Below are 20261 nucleotides of genomic sequence, written 5' to 3' on the forward strand. Positions count from 1 at the left end.
AATTTTGAATTTGGGGTACCTGGGTGGCTCAGTTGGTTAGGCATCTGACTCTTGATTTTGGCTCAGGTCATGATCTCAGGGTTATGAGACTGAGCCCCAGGTGGGGCTCCATGCTCATCTGGAAATCTGCTTGAGATTCTTTCCTTCTGCCCCTTCCCTTGGTTGGCTTGGCCACCTGCATGTGCACACATTTATACATGCATTTTCTCTCTCTCTCTCTCTCTCTCCCCCTAAAATAAATTTAAAAATCTAAAAAATTTTTTTTTAAATTTTAGTACTAGAAAATTACAAACCAAAGATAGTAGGGGTAGGTTTGAGCTCCATAAGGATCAGGGAGTTTTGTACTAATATCAGGCCCACAGGTCAGGCCTGGCTATCACAGGTTCCTCTGCCCAGGCCTGGGTCTAGATGTAGGACAGTCCTCACTACCACACCTGAGGTACTTATTCAAGAGACAGATGCCCAGGGCCTCATCTCAAGCCTCTTGTGTCAATTTTCAGGGGTGTCACCCAGAAAGCAATAGGCTTAACAAGGGCCCCCCATGATTTGTATTGCCAAGGAAGTTTGGGAAACACCAGGCCCACTTTTTCTCTGAGGGTGGTGAGAAGGGCATCAGAATCATAAAGAAGACCTTCTCAAATGCAAATTCTTGGGCCCCTACTAGGTCTTATTGAATCAGAATTTCTGGAAGCAGGCCCTGGCATATGCATTTTTACAAGCACCCGAAGTGTTTACTGGCCCACCCTTCTGCAGTGTGAGCTACTGGTCATGAAAGGGCCCAGTCAAACTGGTGGTCATAGTCTGCTTTAGTGGCAGGAGTGAGGGTGATGATTAGAATGCAGAGCCTTGGGGTGCCTGGGTGGCTCATTTCATTAAGCGTTTGCCTTCGGCTCAGGTCATGATCTCAGGGTCCTGGGATGGAGCTCCAGGTCCGGCTCCCTCCTCAGTGGGGAGTCTGCTTCTCTCTCTGCCTCTGCCTCTCCGCCCTGCTCACGCACCTGTGCTCTCTCTCTCTCTCAAATAAATAAATAAAATCTTAAAAAAAAAAGCACAGCCTTCCTCTCTAGGTAGCCAAGTGGCATAAGCCCCCCTTCTTCACACCACGCTATGCTGTCGAGCTCTCCTAAGTTGGTACATACCAGCCTTGATCATTTGGATCCCACAAAATGACGTTGTGGAAGCCTAGGGCTTCTTCCTATGCCTTCTTGATTTAAACAGACTAAATAAGCCAAGCTCATCACAGAGGGCTCCTTGCTATCTCCTCCATTCTTGCACATAGTGGGATCAAAGCTTCTCCAGGGTCTTTGTTTTCAGATCTCCTCAGGTTCCATTGTCCTGTTGTATTGTCCCTTCTGTGCATGTCATTAGAGGGCCAGCTTTTGGGGCAAGAGACCTGGACTGAGGTGGAATGAAAGGTGTGGTAATCAATCCCTCATGGTTCTACTTCTGGGATCAATGTTAACGACTCTCAATTTTAGCCATAAGTGGAAGACAAGCAAAGCACCCCCAAAGCAGTGGGGACAGAGTGGTCATGGCAGATTTATACATTGCAAGGGGGCCACATCATGACTGAGGTCTGTCTTAATTATTTACTTACCTGTATGTCTTTATCCATCCAATCATCTACCTACCTACCTGATGTTCCAGAAATATGCACGTGGTGCCTGCCAATGAAACAAGCACATGAAGGGAACATGGGTGGGCCTACCTAGTCCCTCTCACATCCTTTCTGGCCAGAGATCAGGCCGTGGCTGTATGCTTCCTGCTCCTGCACACACGGGCCTCTCATGGCGCCACTATGGCTCCTGCCAGGCCTGGGATCCAGTCGGGCCGGGGTGGCAACCACCAGCAGATCATTCAGAGACACGTCAGGGCTGGGAGGATCATTCAGGAGGAGCACGGAGGACACACGCAGCTGTTTCTTCTCACCAGAGCTCCGGCTGCTGAAGTAGCCCTCCCAGGGCGGGGAGCGGTTTTCTGGAAAGGTGAAGTGATAGGCATCAGATATTTGTGTTGCTGGACTGGGCACACGTTGCGGGCGGGAGGCCACCTCCCACAAGGGTCCCCTGGCTTAAAAACCAGCTGAAGTTCCTGAATCACAAACAGCCACGACATGCCCCTTAACTGATGCAGACTCAGCTGCATGTGCCTCACCTGAGTAACAACCAGGAAACGTGGAACAGGGTACCTGTCTAAAGCATTCTGTTTACCCTTTTTTTTTTTTTTTGTATTTTCTTTTCGTTTTTTTTAAAGATTTTATTTATTTATTCATGAAAGACAAAGGAAGAGGGGCAGAGACATAGGCAGAGGGAGAAGCAGGCTCCCTGTGGGGAGCTCGATGGGGGACTCAATCTCAGGACCCCGGGATCACGACCTAGCCAAAGGCAGACGCTCAACCACTGAGCCACCCAGGTACCCTCCACCATGTTTTTTTTTTTTTTTTTTTTTTTTTGTATTTCAGTAAGACCTGAGATCCCCTAAGGATGTGGCCTATGTCTCCACTATCAGGTGGGGGTCTCCCTGCAGGCAGGGGCTGCATCTCCCCCAATCCCCCCAAACTGGGCTCTCTGCAAAGACGAGACTGGTTGTGTTAGTTACCCGGTCCCCTGGACTGGTTGTGTTAGTTACCCGGTCCCCTGGACAGGCCTGGACACACTGGCACTCACGTGACTTGCTATTCAGCATCAGCTTCGGGTTGTAGTAAGCTGGGAACAGGGAAAGTTTCTCCCTCGGTTGAACCTTGGTGAAGAGCTCTGACATCAGATGCTGCTTCCTCCTGTCGTTCTTCAGTGAAGTCCGCTTTCGGTTCAGACTTCCTAAGAAGGTCTGGGATTTGGTTGGAAGAGAAATTTTTGCTATTTTACCCTGGATGAGGTGCTGGGGAGTGTAGTGGTGCTTGTATTTAAGGGAGACCGCCTTATCCATCTCGGGGCTGCTGCATTCAGAGCTGGTTGTCCCGGTCCTGCTCAGCAGAGACTCTGGGGAGTCTGAGACCTGGGTGGCAGAGTCTGAGGAGGTTTCTATTGAGGTTAAGGGCTGGAAGAGAAAACAGTCCAAAATGAGGTTGTGGAAGCTTAGGGCTCCTTCCTATGCCTTCTTGATTTATTTTTTATTTTTTTAAGATTTTATTTATTTATTCATGAGAGACACAGAGAGAGGGAGGCAGAGACATAGGAAGAGGGAAGAGAAGCAGGCTCCATGCAAAGATCCCGATGAGGGACTCGATCTAGGGACTCTGGGATCACGCCTGAGCCAAAGGCAGATGCTCAACCGCTGAGCCACCCAGACGTCCCTTTTTTTTTCCTTTTTTAATATATTTATTTATTCATGAGAGACACAGAGAGAGGCAGAGACACAGACAGAGGGAGAAGCAGGCTTCGTGCTGGGAGCCTGATGTGGGACTCGATTCCCAGATCCCGGGATCATGACCTGAACCAAAGGCAGTCGCTCAGCCACTGAGCCACGCAGGTGCTCCGCCTTCTTGATTTAAACAGACTAAGTAAGCCAAGCTCATCAGCAACAAGAAAGATTAGGTTAGAATCATTTCCTAATCGATTCCTAACCAGGAATCGACTAACCACTAGGGCAGAGGATGGTGGAGAGGTCCACAGAGCTTCTTCTGTTTTTTGTTGTTGTTGTTGTTGTTGTTAACAAACGAGAGATTTTTAAACTCTAGAAACCGGTCATCAGAAAAATAGATATTATTTCACAGCTATGATACTGGAAAAAATTAGAAAGCTATTGGTGGGGGTGCAGAATAGGGACTCTCATGCACTGCTGATAATGTAGACTGGTATAGTCATTCTGGTGAATCATCTGGAAATAGTCAGTTAAATAAGATTATAAATACTCTGTGACCCAGTATTTCTGCTTCTAGGTATGAGTTATTATATGACTCCTTTTTAAAAGGCATGTACACCAACATTCCCAGCAACATTATTCATAACAGCCAAAAGGTGGACATAACCCAAATATCCACCAATGGATGAATGGATGGAATACTATTCAGTTTTAAAAAGGAAGGAAATTCTGATCTATACTACAACATGAGTGAACTTTGACATGTTATGCTAAGTGAAATAAACCAGACACAACAGTATAAATATTGTATGATTCTAATTATCTGAGGTACCTACAGTGATAGACACAGTAAAATAGAGGAATGAAATAAGGCAGAAAAAATACTTGAAGAAATAATAGCCATAAACTTGTCAAATTTGGTAAAAGACATCAATTTATAAAACCAACAAGCTCAAGAATCTTAAATAGAATAAGTACAAATAAAATGACACCCAGATGCGTGCCCGGCTGGCTCAGTCAAAAGCATGTGACTCTTTTTTTTTTAAGATTTTATTTATATATTCATGAGAGACAGAGAGAAAGAGAGAGAGAGAGAGAGAGAGAGAGAGAGGCAAAGACACCAGCAGAGGGAGAAGCAGGCTCCACGCAGGGAGCCCGACATGGAACTCCATCCTGGGTCTCCAGGATCACGCCCTGGGCCAAAGGAGGCGCCAAACCACTGAGCCACCCGGGCTGCCCTAGAGATTACTTAAAAAAAAAATAAAATCTTTAAAAATAATGACACCCAGACACATCATAGTCAAATTGCTGAAATCCAAAGATAGAACAGCCAAAGAAAAATGACAGTGCATATAGGGGACAATGTTACAAATACAGTTGACTTCTTAAAAAAGAAAAAGAAGATGGGAAGATAATGAAACAACATTTTTTAAAAATATTTTATTTATTTATTCATGAGAGACAGAGAGAGAGAGAGACAGAGACGCAGAGACACAGGCACAGGGAGAAGCAGACTCCATAGAGGGAGCCTGATGTGGAACTTGATCCCAGGACTGCAGGATCATGCCCTGGGTCGAAGGCAGGTGCTAAACCGCTGAGCCACCAAGGGATCCCCTGAAACAATATTTTTAAAATGCTGCAAGAAAAAAATGTCAACCCAGAATTCTAGGTCCAATAAAAATAGCCTTCAAAATGAAAGCTAAATAAAGACATTTTTAGATAAACAAAAATAGAAAATTCATCACCAGCAAAGAGATATGCACTACAGTAAATGCTAGAGAGAGTTTTTCCGGCTAAAAGGAAATGACATATAGATATACATACATATGCATATAAACACACATATATACATATTTTACATATATACATACAAATATATTCTTAAAATATCCTTCTTCTTCTTAAGGCACCTGGGTGGTGCAGTTGGTTAAGCATCCACTCTTGGTTTGGGCTCAGGTCCTGATTTTGGGGTCATGGAGCCAAGCTCCCCCCAGTGGGTTCTGTTCTTGGCATGGAGTCTGCTTGGGATTCTTTCTCCCACTCCCTCTGCTCCTCCTACTTGTTCTCTCTCTCTTTCTCTCTCTCAAATAAATACATAGATATTTTTTAAAAATATCTTCCTGGGATGCCTGGGTGGTTCAGTGGTTGAGCATTCGCCTTCAGCTCAGATCATGATCCCGGGGTCCTAGGATCAAGTATCACATCAGGCTCCCACAGATGTCTCTCTCTGCCTATGTCTCTGCCTCTCTCTGTATGTCTCTCATGAGTAAATAAATAAGTAATCTTTAAAAATTTTCTAAATACAAATAATATCTTCCTCTTAATTCTTTTAAATATTATGACTGTTTAAAGCAAAATTTAGGTGCACCTGGCTGGCTCAGTCAGTGGAACATGCAATTCCTGATCTCAGGGTTGTGAGTTCAAGCCCCACATTGGGTGTAGAGCTTATTTAAAAATAAAATCTTTTTTAAAACAAGAAAAATTGGGGACCCCTGGGTGGCGCAGCGGTTTAGCGCCTGCCTTTGGCCCAGGGCGCGATCCTGGAGACCCGGGATCGAATCCCACGTGGGACTCCCGGTGCATGGAGCCTGCTTCTCCCTCTGCCTATGTCTCTGCCTCTCTCTCTCTGTGTGTGACTATCATAAATAAAAAAAAGATGTGTATATATATTTAAAAAAAAACAAGAAAAATGTATAACACTGTGTTGTGGGATTTATAATGTATGTTAGAACAAAAGAGGGAATTATTTTCCCATATTCAAAATGAAATATATTACCTCTAAGTAGATTCTAACAAGCTGGAGATACATTTTGGAATCCCCAGAGCAACCACTAAGAAAAAAAGCAAAAAGTTATAACTAAAAAAAATTATATACATATGAATAAAAACAAATATTCAATTTTGAATTAACCCAAAAGAAGGCAAAAAAAGAGGAACATAAGAAAAAAGCAATAGAAAACATAAAATTTCAGCCCTAAATTCAATTGTATTAATAATTATATTAAATGAAAATGGAGTAAATATTCCAATTTGAAGGCAGAGGTTGTCATACTGGATTTTAAAAAGCAAGATCCACTTATGTCTGTCTATAAGAGATGTTCTTTAAATATGAGAGGGTGAGAGGGTCACCGGGGTGTCTCAGTCACTTAAGTGTCTGACTCTTGATTTTGGCTCAAGTCATGATCTCAAGGTTGTGGGATCAAGCCCTCCATAAGGCTCCATACTCAGTGCAGTCAGCTTGGGATTCTCTCTGCCCCTCCCCCTACTCACAGTCTCTCTCTCTCTCTCTCTCTCTCTCTCTCTTTCTCTCTGTCTTTCTCTTTCTCTCAAATAAATACAATCTTGGGAAGCCCAGGTGGCTCAGCGGTTTAGCGCCGCCTTCAGCCCAGGGCATGATCCTGGAGACCCGGATCAAGTCCCACATCAGGCTCCCTGCATAGAGCCTGCTGCTCCCTCTGCCTGTGTCTCTGCCTCTCTTTCTCTCTGTGTGTCTCATGAATAAATAAATAAAATCTTTATAAATAAAATGAGAAAAATAAGTTGAAAGTAAAAAGATATATCAAAAAAGATATATAAACATTAATCATAACCAGCTCAAGTGGTTATATTAATATTAAACAAAATAGATTCTTTTTTTTTTAAGATTTCATTTATTTATATGAGAGAGTATGTGTGTGTGCAGATGAGCTGGTGGAGGGGCAGAGGGAGAGGAAGAGAGAATCCTGAGCAGACTCCTTGCTGAGTGTGGAGTCAATGTGGGGCTCAATTCCATGGCCCTGAGATCATGACCTGAACTGAAATCAAGACACACTTACCCCACTGAGCCTCCCAGGCGCCCCCAACAAAACAGATTCTAAGACAAGGAGTATTATCTAGGATAAATAGGATTTTATCATTTCATGATGATTTTAAAAAAGGGTCAATACATCAAAAAGGCAAGGTAATTGCAAATATGTACCTAATAAAAGACCTTCAAACTACATGAAACAGAAACACAGGGTAAAAATGAATAAATCCACAATTAGAGTTGAGATGTTAACATCTCTCTCAGTAACCAAAATAAAAAGTAGACACTGAATTAGTCTGGGTATGAACAATCTGAACAACACTGCCAACCACAGTGATCTAACTGACACATAAGACACTATACTCAACAATTGTAGAATACACATTTTTTTTTGAAGTGCACATAGGATATTAATCAAGATAAACCATTTGCTGGGTCATAAAACAATTCTTGGAAAATTTCAAGCACTGAAATTTCACAAAGCATGTACACTAGCCACAAAGGAATTAAATTAGAAACTAATAACAGTACAAGATACTTCTAAAAACCCCCAAAACTTAAAAATTCAACAATACACTTCTAGATCACCCATGGGACAAAAATGAAATCAGAAGGAAATTAGACAAGGGGGCGCCTGGGTGGCTCAGTGGTTGAGTGTCTGCCTTTGGCTCAGGTCGTGATCTCCTAGTCCTGGGATGGGGTCCCGCATCAGGCTCTTCACAGGAAGCCTGCTTCTCCCTCTGCCTATGTCTCTGCCTCTTTCTCTGTGTTTCTCATGAATAAATAAATAAAATCTTTTTAAAAAAATTTAAAAGAAGCTAATTAGACAGTATTTCAAACTGAATGATAATAAAAATGCAACATCTCAAAATTTGTGGTGTGCAGATAAAACTAGTGTGTACAGGTGCCTAGGTGGCTCAGTGGGTTGAATTCGAAAATAAATCACAGAGAAAAGTTAACAAAACCTAAAGTTCTTTTTTTTTTTTTTTTTAAGATTTTGTTTATTCATGAGAGACAAAGAGGCAGAGACATAGGCAGAGGGAGAAGCAGGCTCCCCGCAGAGAGCCTGATATGGGACTTGATCCCAGGACCCTGGGATCACAATCTGAGCCTCAGGCTCAACCACTGAGCTACCCAGGCCAATGAACTGGATGGATCTGTCGATGGAAAAAGACCCACCATCCAAACACTAATCAAAAGAAAGCAGGAGTGGCTTTATGAATATCAGACAAGGCAGACTTCAGAATCAAATAATTAGAGCAAGAGAGTTAAGAGGAAGTGCATAACGAGAAAAGGGTCAATTTGCCAAGACATAACAATCCTAAATATGTATATACCTAATGAGAAGGCTGCAAAATACATGAAGAAAGAGCTTCCAGAAATGAAACGAGAAATGGACAAATTCCTAATTATATTTGGAGATTTCATCATTTCTCTCTCACAGGAATTGATAGAACTCATACACAGAAAATTAACAAGGACATAGAAGAATTAAACATCATTAATGAAACAAATGCAATTGACCACTACCCAGCAACGGCAAGATGCACATTCCCCAAAAGAAACTAATATCCTGGGTCATAACCTAAACTTTGACAAGTTTAGAAGAACTGAAATCTGACCATATGGAATTAAAATAGAAATCAGTAACAGGAAAAACATCAGGAAGATCTCCAAACAACTGGAAATTAAATAACACATTTCTAAATAATCCATAAGTCATAAAGGAAATCTGAAGTGAAATTAGAAAGCATTTTGAACTAAATGAAAACAAAAAAACAGTATAGTGGAATGCCTGGGTGGCTCAGTGGCTGAGTGTCTCCCTTCGGCTCAGGGAGTGATCCTGGGGCCAGGGATGAGTCCTGCATCAGGCTCCTTGCAAGGAGCCTGCTTCTCTCTCTGCCTATGTCTCTGCCTCTCTTTCTCTCTCTATGTCTCTAATGAATAAATAAATAAAATCTTTTTAAAAACCAGTATGGCAAAATATACCAAAATATAGCATTAAATGTTATATTAGAAAAGGTCTTGGGCATCTGGCTGGCTCAGTTGATATAGCATAGGACTCTTTTTTTTTAATATTTTATTTATTTATTCATGAGAGACACAGACTGAGAGAGAGGCAGAGACACAGGCAGAAGGAGAAGCAGGCTCCATGCAGGGAGCCCGATGTGGGACCCGATCCCAGGACTCCAGGATCACACCCTGGACCCAAGGCAGGCACCAAACCGCTGAGCCACTTAGGGATCCCCAGCATAGGACTCTTGATCTCTGGGTTGTAAGTTTAGCCCCACACTGGGTGTAGAAATTACTTAAAAATTTTTTAAAAATAAAATATTTAAATAGAAAGAAAGAAACAAAGAAAGGGAAAGAAAAGGTCTTAAGACACCTGGCTGGCTTGTAGGCAGAGCACGCAACTCTTGACCTCAGGGTGTAGGTTCAGTGTGGAGCCTACTTTACAAAAAAAAAGGAAAAAGGTTTTAACCAATAATCAAAGCTTTCAAAGCTTCTCCCTTAAAAAACTAGAAAAAGGGGGCAGCCTGGGTGGCTCAGCGGTTTAGCACCGCCTTCAGCCCAGGACATGATCCTGGAGTCCTGGGATCGAGTCCCACATCGGGCTCCCTGCATGGAGCCTGCTTCTCTCTCTACCTGTGTCTCTGCCACTCTCTCTCTGTGTCTCCCATGAATAAATAAATAAAATCTTAAAAAAAAAAACTAGAAAAAGGAAAGGAAAATAAATCCAAAGAAAGCAGAAGGAAAACATTAATAAAGAGCAGAAATCAGTAAAATCAAAAGTAGAAAAACCATGTGATCTTATCAACTGATACCAAAAGAACACTTGACAAAATTCAATATCCATGCATGATTTAAAACAACTCTCAGCAAACTAGGAATTGAAGTGAACTTCTTCAATCTGATAAAGAACCCCTACAAAAACCCTACAGTTCACATCATACTTGATGATAGAAGACTGAATGTTTCCCCCCCTAAGACTGGAAACAGGTCAAGGATGTCTTCTCTATCCAATGTCATACTAGAAATCTCAGTGCATAATAAGGCAAGAAAAAGAGATAAAGGCATAATGATTGGAAAGAAGTAAAAATGTCTTTATTTAAAAGTGACATAATTTTGATAAAAATTCTGAAGAATCAACAACAAAAAACTTACCAGCAAAGCATTTGCATGAGAAAAGAAAGTCTTTTCAATAAATAATATTAGAAGTAGATACATATATGGGAAAAACAAACCCTAGTTCCCGTTACTGAATGTATTCAAAAATTAATTTGAAGTAGATCATGGACCTATACACAAAGTTAAAGCTATAAAGCTTTTAGAAAAGATCTAGGGAAAAGAAAAAAAGAAAAAAAAAAAAAGATCTAGGGGAGGGATGCCTGAGTGGCTCAGTGGTTGAGCGTCTGCCTTCGGCTCAGGTCATGATGCTGGAATTCTGGGATAGAGTCCCACATAGGGCTCCCTGCATGAAGCCTGCTTCTCCCTCTGCCTGTGTCTCTGCCTTTCTTTCTGTCTCTCTCATGAATAAAGAAATAAAATTTTAAAAGAAAGAAGAAAGAAAAGAAAGAAAAAGAAAGAAAAAGAAGAAAGAAAGAAAGAAAGAAGAAGAAGAAGAAGAAGAAGAAGAAGAAGAAGAAGAAGAAAGAAAGAAGAAAGAAAGAAAGAAAGAAAGAAAGAAAGAAAGAAAGAAAGAAAGAAAGAAAGAAAGAAAGAAAGAAAGAAAACCTAGAAGAAGGGTGCCTGGGTAGCTTGGGTGATTAAGCGTCTGCCTTCAGCTCAGATCAGGGTCCTGGGATCAAGCCCTATGTTGGGCTCCCTGCTCAGTGGAAAGTCTGCTACTCCCTCTGCCCTCCTCCCCTGCTCATGCCCTCTCTCTCTCTCTCTCTCTCTCCCCCTCTCTCTGTCTCTCTCTCTCAAATAAATAAATAAATAAAATCTTAGAAAAGAAAAGAAAAAATCTCGGAGAACATCTTTGTGACCTGGAAGTACCTGAAAATGTCTTAGGTAAGACATAGAAAGCAATAACCATAAGAGAAAATTTGATAATATTCATCAAAATTAAAAATTTTCACTAATCAAAGACATTATTAAGAAAAAGAATAGGTTGGGCGCTTGGGGGTAGCTCAGTGGTTGAGAATCTGCCTTTGGCTCAGGTTGTGATCCCGGGGGTCCTAGGATCGAGTCCCACATTGGGCTCCCCATGAGGAGCCTGCTTCTCCCTCTGCCTGTGTCTCTGCCTCTCTGTCTCTCATGAATAAATAAATTTTTTTAAAAAGTAAAAGAATAAGCAAGTTTCCAGAATATACAAAGAATTGCTACAATTAAATAGAAAGATAAATAATCCTTTTTTCTTTTTTTATCTTTTTTTTAAAGATCTTATCTATTCATCCATGAGAGACAGAGAGACAGAGAGAGAGAGAGGCAGAGACACAGGCAGAGGGAGAAGCAGGCTCCATGCAGGGAGCCCGACACGGGACTCGATCTCGGGACTCCAGAACCATGCCCCAGGCAAAGACAGGCGCTAAACCGCTGAGCCACCCAGGGATCCCCTTTTTTACATTTTTTAAATTTAAATTCAATCTCCCAACATATAGTATAACACCCAGTGCTCATCCCATCAAATGCTCTCCCAGTGTCCATCACCCAGTTACCCCATTCCCCCCACCCCACTTACCCTTCCACAACCCTTTGTTTGCTTCCCAAAGTTAGGAGTCTCTCGTGGTTTGTTTCCATCTCTAATTTTTCCCACGTAGTTCCCCTTCTTCCTTTATAATTCCTAATAATCCTAATTTTTAAAAGAGAGGGAAGCAAAACCCTGAAATACTCTTCACAAAGTAAGACATATAAATGGGGGCACCTGGGTGGCATAGTTGGTTAAATGTCTGACTCTTGGTTTCAGCTCAGGTCATAATCTCAGGGATGTGAGATCAAGCCTGGCATCTGGTTCTGCACTCAGTATGGAGTCTGCTTGAGATTCTCCCTCCCTCTCCCTCTGCCGCTCCTTCTCGTGCTCTCTCTCTCAAATAAATAACTTTTAAAAACAACAAAGATGGGATCCCTGGGTGGCGCAGCGGTTTGGCGCCTGCCTTTGGCCCAGGGCGTGATCCTGGAGACCCGGGATCGAATCCCACATCAGGCTCCCGGTGCATGGAGCCTGCTTCTCCCTCTGCCTATGTCTCTGCCTCTCTCTCTCTCTCTGTGACTATCATAAATAAATAAAAATTAAAAAAAAAATTAAAAAAAAAAAAAAAAAAACAAAGATATATGAATGGCCAACAAGCACGTGGCAAAGTGCTTAACACAGTTAATCATCAGGGAAATACAAATTAAAACCACAGTGTAAAATCACAAATAGCCATCAGAGTGGCTAAAATTTAAAAAGTGGGTAACACCAAATGTTGACAAAGATGGAACTCTCATTCATTGCTGGCTGACATGTACAATGATACAATCCCTTTAAATAAAGATTTTGGAATTTCTTATGAAGTTATACATAGACCTACCTTTTGACCTGACAAATCCCTCCTAAGTAGTTATTCAAGGGAAATGAAAACATATGTTCACAAAGACTTGTACAGGAATGTTCATAGGAACTTTAATCACAATAGCAATAAAAAAATAAAAACCGGGAACATCCCAAATGTCCATCAACAGAAGACTAATAAACAAACTGCAGTGTATTTGCACTGATATAGAATATATCATTCAGCAATAAAGAACAAGCTATTGATATACCCAACAACATGAATGGATCTCACAGATATAATATTGAGCTAAAGAAGCCAAACACAAAAGAATATATACTATATCATTGTATTTATATAAAATTTGAGAATAGGCAAAATAGTCCAAAGAAAAAAGAAAAAAAAATGAGAGTCAGGATAATGGATTTCTTGAAGAGGGATATGAGGGACAGGGGGAAATTGCCTGGGAAAGGACAAGAGGGAACTTTCTGGAGAGGTCAGAAATTTCTATACAATGATAGGGATATAGGTTACATGGGTATATTTATTTGTCAGAATAATACAGTTAAGATTCAAGCATTTTCGGGTGCTTAGCTGGCTCAGTCAGAAGAGCATGTAACTCTGGATCTCGTGGTTGTGAGCTCCAGCCCCATATTGGATGTAGAGATTTACTTAAACTTTTTAAAAAAGGCTGGGGTGGGGGGTGCCTGGGTGTTTGTTTGTTTGTTTGTTTTTAAGATTTTATTTATTTATTCATGAGAGAGAGAGAGAGAGAGAGAGGCAGAGACATGGGCAGAGGGAGAAGCAGGCTAGGCTCCATGCAGGGAGCCCAATGTGGGACTTGATCCTGAGACCACAGGATCACTCCCTGAGCAGATACTCAACTGCTGAGCCACCAGGCGTCCCAAGTGCTTTTTTAAAATCTTTAGGGCAGCCCGGGTGGTTCAGCGGTTTAGCACTGCCTTGGGTCCAGGGCCTGATCCTGGAGGCCCGGGATCGAGTCCCGCGTCGGGCTCCCTGCACGGAGCCTGCTTCTCCCTCTGCCTGTGTCTGTGCCTTCTCTCTCTCTCTCTCATGAATAAATAAATAAAATATTTTTAAAATAAAATAAAATAAAATCTTAAAAAAATAGGGACACCTGGGTGGCTCAGCGCTTGAGCATCTGCCTTTGGCTCAGGGTGTGATCCCAGGGTCTAGGGATCGAATCCCACATCGGGCTCCCGGCAGGGAGCCTGCTTCTCTCTCTGCCTCTCTCTGTGTCTCTCATGAATAAATAAAATCTTTAAGGGCAACCCCGGTGGCGCAGCGGTTTAGCGCTGCCTGCAGCCCAGGGCGTGATCCTAGAGACCCTGGATCGAGTCCCGTGTAGGGCTCTCTGCGTGGAGCCTGTGTCTCTGCTTCTCTATGTCTCTATGAATAAATAAATAAAATCTTTAAAATAAATAAATAAATAAAAATCTTTTAAAAAGAAAAAAAATCTTTTAAAAAAAGAAAAAAAATGTTCAAGAAGAAAAAGAATAGGTGATAGAATGAAATAAATGACCCAATCACATTTAAATAAAGTTTAAATGTATACATTTTTTAAAAGATCCCTACTTTGCCAGGAAACATTCTTTTTGTTTTTTCTTTTCTCTTTTTTTTAAGACTTTATTTATTGGGGGGGGATCCCTGGGTGGCTCAGCGGTTTAGCGCCTGCCTTTGGCCCTGGGCATGATCCTGGAGTCCCAGGATCGAGTCCCGCATCAGACTCCCTGTATGGAGCCTGCTTCTCCCTCTGCCTGTGTCTCTGTCTCTCTCTCTCTCTGTGTCTTTCATGAATAAATAAATAAACTCTTTTAAAAAATAAGACTTTATTTATTGGGGATGCATTATTCATGAGAGACACATAGAGAGAGGGAGAGACATAGGCAGAGAGAGAAGCAGGCTCCCAGCAGGAAGCCTGATATGGGACTCAATCCCAGGACCTGGAGATCATGACCTGAGACAAAGTCAGATGCTTAATCAACTGAGTCACTCAGGCACCCAAATACATTTTTTTTAGATGGGGAAACTGAGGGAGCTAAGAGTGGCTAGATGTAAGTCATGGAGGAGACTCCAGGATCCAAACAGAGGCAGCCAGATCCCAATAGATACTCTCTTTTTTCTTTATTGCAGGAAAAAAAAAAAAAAAAACCTACACACACGACATAAAATTTACTACAATAACCATTTTTAAATATACAGTAAGTAGCATTAACAATATGCACAATGTTATGCAACAGACATCTGGAATCTTTTTAATTTGTAAGATTGAAGCTCTATCACTATGAAATAACTCTGTAAGCCCTGGCAACTGCCATTCTACTTTCTTAGGAGTTTCTACCCTCAATAGCTCACATAAGTGGAATCATGCAGTCTTCCACTTTTTGTGACTGGCTTATTTTTGGAGACATGTCTATTTAATTCCTTTGCTCATTTTATTTTTTTTAAAGATTTATTTATTTATTTATTTATTTATTTATTTATTTATTTATTTATTTTAGGGAGAATAGAGAGTGGGGGTGGGGGCAGAGGGAGAGAATCTTCCAAGAAGACTCCTCGCTGAGTAGGAAGCCTGACATGGGGCTTGATTCCATGACCCCTGAGATCACCACTAAGAGTCAGAAGCTTAACTGGCTGAGTCACCCAAGTGCCCCTCATTTTTTTTTTAAAGATTGATTGATTGATTGATTCCAGAAAAGGGTAGGGGGAAGGGCAGAGGGAGAGAGAGAGGGAGAGAAAATCTCAAGCAGACTTCACACTGAGTGTGGAGCCGAATGGAGGAGCTTGATCCCACAACCCCAAGATCACAGCCTGAGCTGAAACCAAGAACCAAGAACTCAACCAACTGGGCCACCCATAAATATTTTGGCCATTTCAAAACCAGATTATCTTTGTGGCTTTTTTTTTTTCAGATTATCTTTGTTATGAGTTGTAACGGTCCTTTATATTTTCTGGATATGAACCCCTTATCAGATACACCATTTGAAAATATTTCCTGCCATTTCACAGGTTGCCTTTTAACTCTGTTGATTGTTCAAGTTTGATGTAGTCCCATTTATCTATTTTTGCTTTTTGTTTGTTTATTTATTTACTTAAGTAATCTTTACCTGCATCATGGGGCTTGAACTCATGGCCCCAAGATCAAGAGCCACACACTCTTCTGATTGAGCCAGCCAGGCAGCCCTGCTTTTGTTGCCTGTGCTTTTGTGTCATGTCTGTGACATACAATGTCATGAAGTTCCAAAGCCTACCTTCTTAAAGGTGTTTCTCGAACAGTGGTTGTAAATGTATTAACCAGTCATGAAATTAATTTAGTGGGTTGTAACTGTTTTTTTTTTCAAGAATAGAACAGAATAGAATAAATATGAAAAGAGTCACCATGGGTGGTATTGCTAATCATTGTTCTAAAAATTTTTTTCCAGTGTGTGTATACGGATGGATGAAATAAAACAGATTTCTACTGTGGGATATGGTTAGAAACTTGAAACACACTGCACTCCTCTATATTGCACTTGGACCCAGCAAAGGCCCAACAATGCTGAAGAGTTTCTAGTTCTTACAATACAGTCATCATATAGCTTTTGGTGGGATGACTACAGTAAACACAGAGGGACTTATTCTAGAACCATCAGTACCACATTTATGTGGCAACATAGTTTCTGCAAAAAAAAAAAAAAAAATCAACTGTCACATTCAATATAATATTTTTGATGTTTACTTTCATTGGTGATGTTTATTTTGATTTCATAGTTTCATAGTTGTATGAGAGTTGTAAACATAAAGATTTTATAAATCTGGTTTTATGCTTGTATACATCTATAAAAATTATTTAGATCTGCCATGGGGATCTGGAAGAGTTTTCTTTCCTTCAAAAGATGTCCATACACAAATGGAGTTTGAAAAACACTGTTTAAGTGATGTACCAACAGTGCCACAAGTGCTCAGAAGGTGACCTTATTTGGAAATAGAGTCTTTGTAGATATAATCAGTCAAATTAAAGTGAGATCATACAGGATTAGGGTGGGCCCTAAATCCAATGCCTGGTGTCCTTACACGAAGGCCACATAAGGATATATAGAGGAGAAACTCAAGGAGGGAGTCTGTGTAACAAGACAACAGAGGTAGAGGTTGAGGTCATGGTGCCACAAGTCAAGGAACAGCAAGGATTGCTGGCAACCACCAGAATCTAGCCAGAAGCAAGGAAGGATCCTCCCTCTAGGGCCTTCAGATGCCCTGCCAACACCTTGTTTTCAGACTTCTAGCCTCCAGAACTGTGAAAGAATAAACTTGTGCTTTCAGCCCCCAAGTCTGTGGTGAGCTAGCTGCTCCAGTAGCCACAGGAAGCTAACACAGCTTCCTATGGGACTAAAGATGGGGTGCAGAAGATGGCCATTCGAAGAGCCCTAAAAGTATGGGTGCATTCTCCTAGCTGGTAAGCTATTCCACAACTTGGGTTCCACAGGTGGGGAAATTGGGGCTCGAGCGGCTTACTTAAAGGGAGACAGCAAGTCAGGAGTGGAAAAGGGACCAGAAAGTAAGCCATTGGCCCCCGAGGTTAGCCCTGTGGGGAGGTAGACTGCTCTACTCACCACAGTGTGGGTGAGTATGTTCACTGCAGAGGCAGACTTGACCTCCTTGATCCTGGAGATGGGTTTGCTGAGCTCCAGCCCCGGGCCGCAGAGAAGGCTCGAGTGCCTCAGGTCGGGTACAGAGGTATACCGCCTTGCAGATACCGGCTCGCAGGGAGCAGGGCTGGCCTCTTTGGTGGGGGTTTCCTGCTCGAGGCTGCTGTTCGTCTCGTTTTTCTTTGCATCTCTGACACTCAAGAGCAAGTCAGGGGTGCAGCACACTAGTGTCGATGGCTGGAGATACTGGGAAGGAGGAAACCAGACAGCCCATGGGAACCCAGCTCTGTCCACTTCCAGTTTCACTTGCACCAAGGGTAGGTGCCAAGGAGAAGAAGAGGTTCTTATCCTGGGGTGTAGGGACTCCCCGAAGGCTCACAGATGGTTTCACGGGGTCCTTGAACCACTTAGAACTGCAGTTTTAAAACTGTATCTTTGTATAGTTTATGGCAAGAGAGTCCATAGCTTTTATCAGTTTCTCAAAAGGCCTATGACCCTCACAAAGTTATAAAATACAAGAAGCCAAAAATATCCTGCTCTAACCGTGTCCCTTCCAGTGAGTGTTTGAGAAAAAGGTAATTGACCACAAAGCCATCTGGGTCTTTCCACTGAGCCCAAAGAGACGGGGAAGCAGACAGGGGCCATCCAAAGATTTGGATTGTGGGACAACTGAATAGCTGGACCACGGTACAGGGCCAGTCCCCACTTTGAACAGAGAGCAGGCTGGTGGGAGCCAGCTATGGTCAGTCACCCCAGGTGATGGTGAGGGTCCCAGCTCCCTGCAGCCCATCTCTGCGGTCCCCTCTCTCAGCTGTGCCCCTGGCCTGCCAGAGGGGAGCAACCCAACTCAAACTGGAGTTGGGACCCATGAGTACAAGCAGTCCCAGTGCCCACTCCCTACATGGGGATTGGCTTTTACTCCTACCGAGGGACACAAAGAGGGTGAGAGTTCTCTGAAGGGTGCCAGGCTCCTGGTGACCTCCAGGGTCCCCTCCTGTGGCTCAGCCCTCTGCGCAGCCTCGTTCCTTCAGTGTGTCAGGGCTCTGAGCAGTGATCTCCTTGGCACCCCCCCACAGATCGGCCCCAGGCGGGGAAGGGTGCTGGCCACACATGCTCCCCTCCCAGCCAGGTTTACTTGTTTGGAGGTGAGGGTGGTGTCCTTGTATTTCTGCTGTGGTTTCTGTTGGCAGCTCTTCATGCTCTTGCCTCTCACTTGCTCGCCTGCCGACTCCCCCTGCATCTCCACGTTCTTCTCTTTCCCAATTTGGAAGGATTTTTTCTCCTGCTTTAGCCTCAGGTTCTGGATCAGTTGCCTGTCCAAGAGGAATGGGGAGTGTTATGGAAGTTAGGGGATGGGCTGCAAATGTGGGTGCTCTCTCCAAGGGGTGGGTGGATGATGCTTGGCAAAGAGTGCGGTGTTCCTCGTGCCTTCCCTCAGTGTGTCCAGTCTGCACAAATGGTTGTGGGGCACAGAGCAGGAGGTGGGGGCGGGGGGAAGTCATTTTTCTCATCATACCATTTCCAGTCTGCGGAATAGCATCCAAGGAGAGATGCAAAGTCAGCAGCACTACCCAGTTCCCCTACCTTCTCTCTCTCCTCACTTCCCAGCTGGCCAAATGCCACACATGGAAGGTGCTGGGAAAAGGGTCTGGGTTGGTGGCCGGACCGAGAGGCCCCCACATCGGACCATTTTATACCTGGGCCTCTCTGGCCAATGATACAGTGTAAATAACACAGTCACATGGGTCAGGAGACAGGGATCATCACCTGCCATATGACCCTTTCTGTGCTCTGACTTCCCAGTCTATAACATGAGGTGATGGGTAGGGATTGGACTGGACAGGAAGAGTCCCTTCCAGCTCTTAGATTTCATGCCTATGTGAATCCAGGAGGTAGCTCCCAGGGGCTGGGAATTCTGGAGAAGGGTGAGGGTACCTGTCTCAGGGGTCGAGTTTCTAAAAACAGCTACATATCAGCACCCCCCACCAAGGAATCTTATGATTCCTGATCCTCATGAGACTAAAGCAAATGTTCCCCTGGCAACTTCTAGGTTGGGGACTGAAGCTCATAAGACCCTCTTGACCATCCCAGGCTGGTCACCCAGAAGTCAAGCACCACCCAACGGACCCCAACACCCACCCACATCACCCAGGGCTTTCCTACCGGGCATATACCTCCCGAGCCCTGGAGGTAACAGTATTCTGGAAGAGGGAGTTGTTATCCTGGAAAAACTTGTCATACTTCTCCGAATTCAGAGTAGGATAAATCAGACGGAACCCCCCACAGTTTTCCTTCTCGTACTTCTCCATTTTCTCCAACCGAATGGCCCGGAAGCCTTTGACTTCCTCTATCCTGTGGTGGAACAGAACACAGGGCTGCTGTAGATTTTTCTCAGGGCAAATCTTGGAAGGGATGTGCCAAGCTGGATGCCATGTGGGGCCCGGCAGAGGCCTTGCACACAACAGTGGTCCACCTGTTTTTGCTAAATAAACTTGTGTTTCCCTAAAAGGAGAATCTAGCCCTCTCAGGGCAGCCAGCATCATGAGGCACTGCAAGCTGGTTAGAAACAGTCTTTCTGACAGCTCACCAAATTCTCTCCTCATACAAAAATCCATTTCCCCTTGGCTCAGTTCTGTCGCCACCTCCCCATTCACAGCCCTTATAACCCTCCTCTGAAGAACAGCAGCTTGCATTTTGCTGAATTTGAGGGCTTCTTGGATGAGCTTTTATGAGCTATGATGATCTCATTCTCCCTCACAGCCCCTCGGGGAGGTGGAGGTCGCAGGGGGAAGGAATGATAAGCCCCTTTTATAGCAAGGAAACCGAGAGCACTGAGCTACCCAGGGCCAAGTCATGACAAAGAGAATGATCCAGGGCAGGGCCCAGCTCCTCCCTGATGTTGCCTCCTCCTTCAGAAAATTAGAGAGTGCTGGCAAAGTGGAAGGCATCCTGGAATCCCAAGGAACACTACTCACTGTGCTCTGGCACTAGGCCTGCCACCTCCCAGCAAGGGGATCTTGCACATGTGAGCTCCCCTTCCAGAAGCCTGGTCTC

The 20261-nt window shown here is 43.3% G+C and overlaps 1 protein-coding gene across 6 annotated transcripts in view; it reads right to left on the reverse strand.

The window, feature by feature from the left end:
- TTLL6 (tubulin tyrosine ligase like 6) overlaps positions 1-20261 on the reverse strand; it is a 48260-nt gene that overhangs the window by 6599 nt on the left and 21400 nt on the right. For 5 of the 6 annotated variants that reach the window (XR_007413208.1, XR_007413207.1, XR_007413206.1 and 2 more), the window contains 5 exons: positions 19371-19559; positions 18343-18520; positions 17172-17453; positions 2667-3036; positions 1709-1977 (listed from right to left, as the gene is read on the reverse strand). Coding sequence is in view for 3 of the 6 variants with exons in the window: in XM_025440257.3 (XP_025296042.1) it covers positions 1709-1977; positions 2667-3036; positions 17172-17453; positions 18343-18520; positions 19371-19559 (1288 nt within the window). In the remaining 3 variants the exon portion in view is untranslated. The remainder of the gene's footprint in view (positions 1-1708; positions 1978-2666; positions 3037-17171; positions 17454-18342; positions 18521-19370; positions 19560-20261) is intronic. The other variant, XM_025440258.3, reaches the window with a different exon arrangement.

Source organism: Canis lupus, chromosome 9 (genome assembly GCF_003254725.2).
Source record: "Canis lupus dingo isolate Sandy chromosome 9, ASM325472v2, whole genome shotgun sequence".
In the NCBI taxonomy this organism is placed as follows: domain Eukaryota; kingdom Metazoa; phylum Chordata; class Mammalia; order Carnivora; family Canidae; genus Canis; species Canis lupus.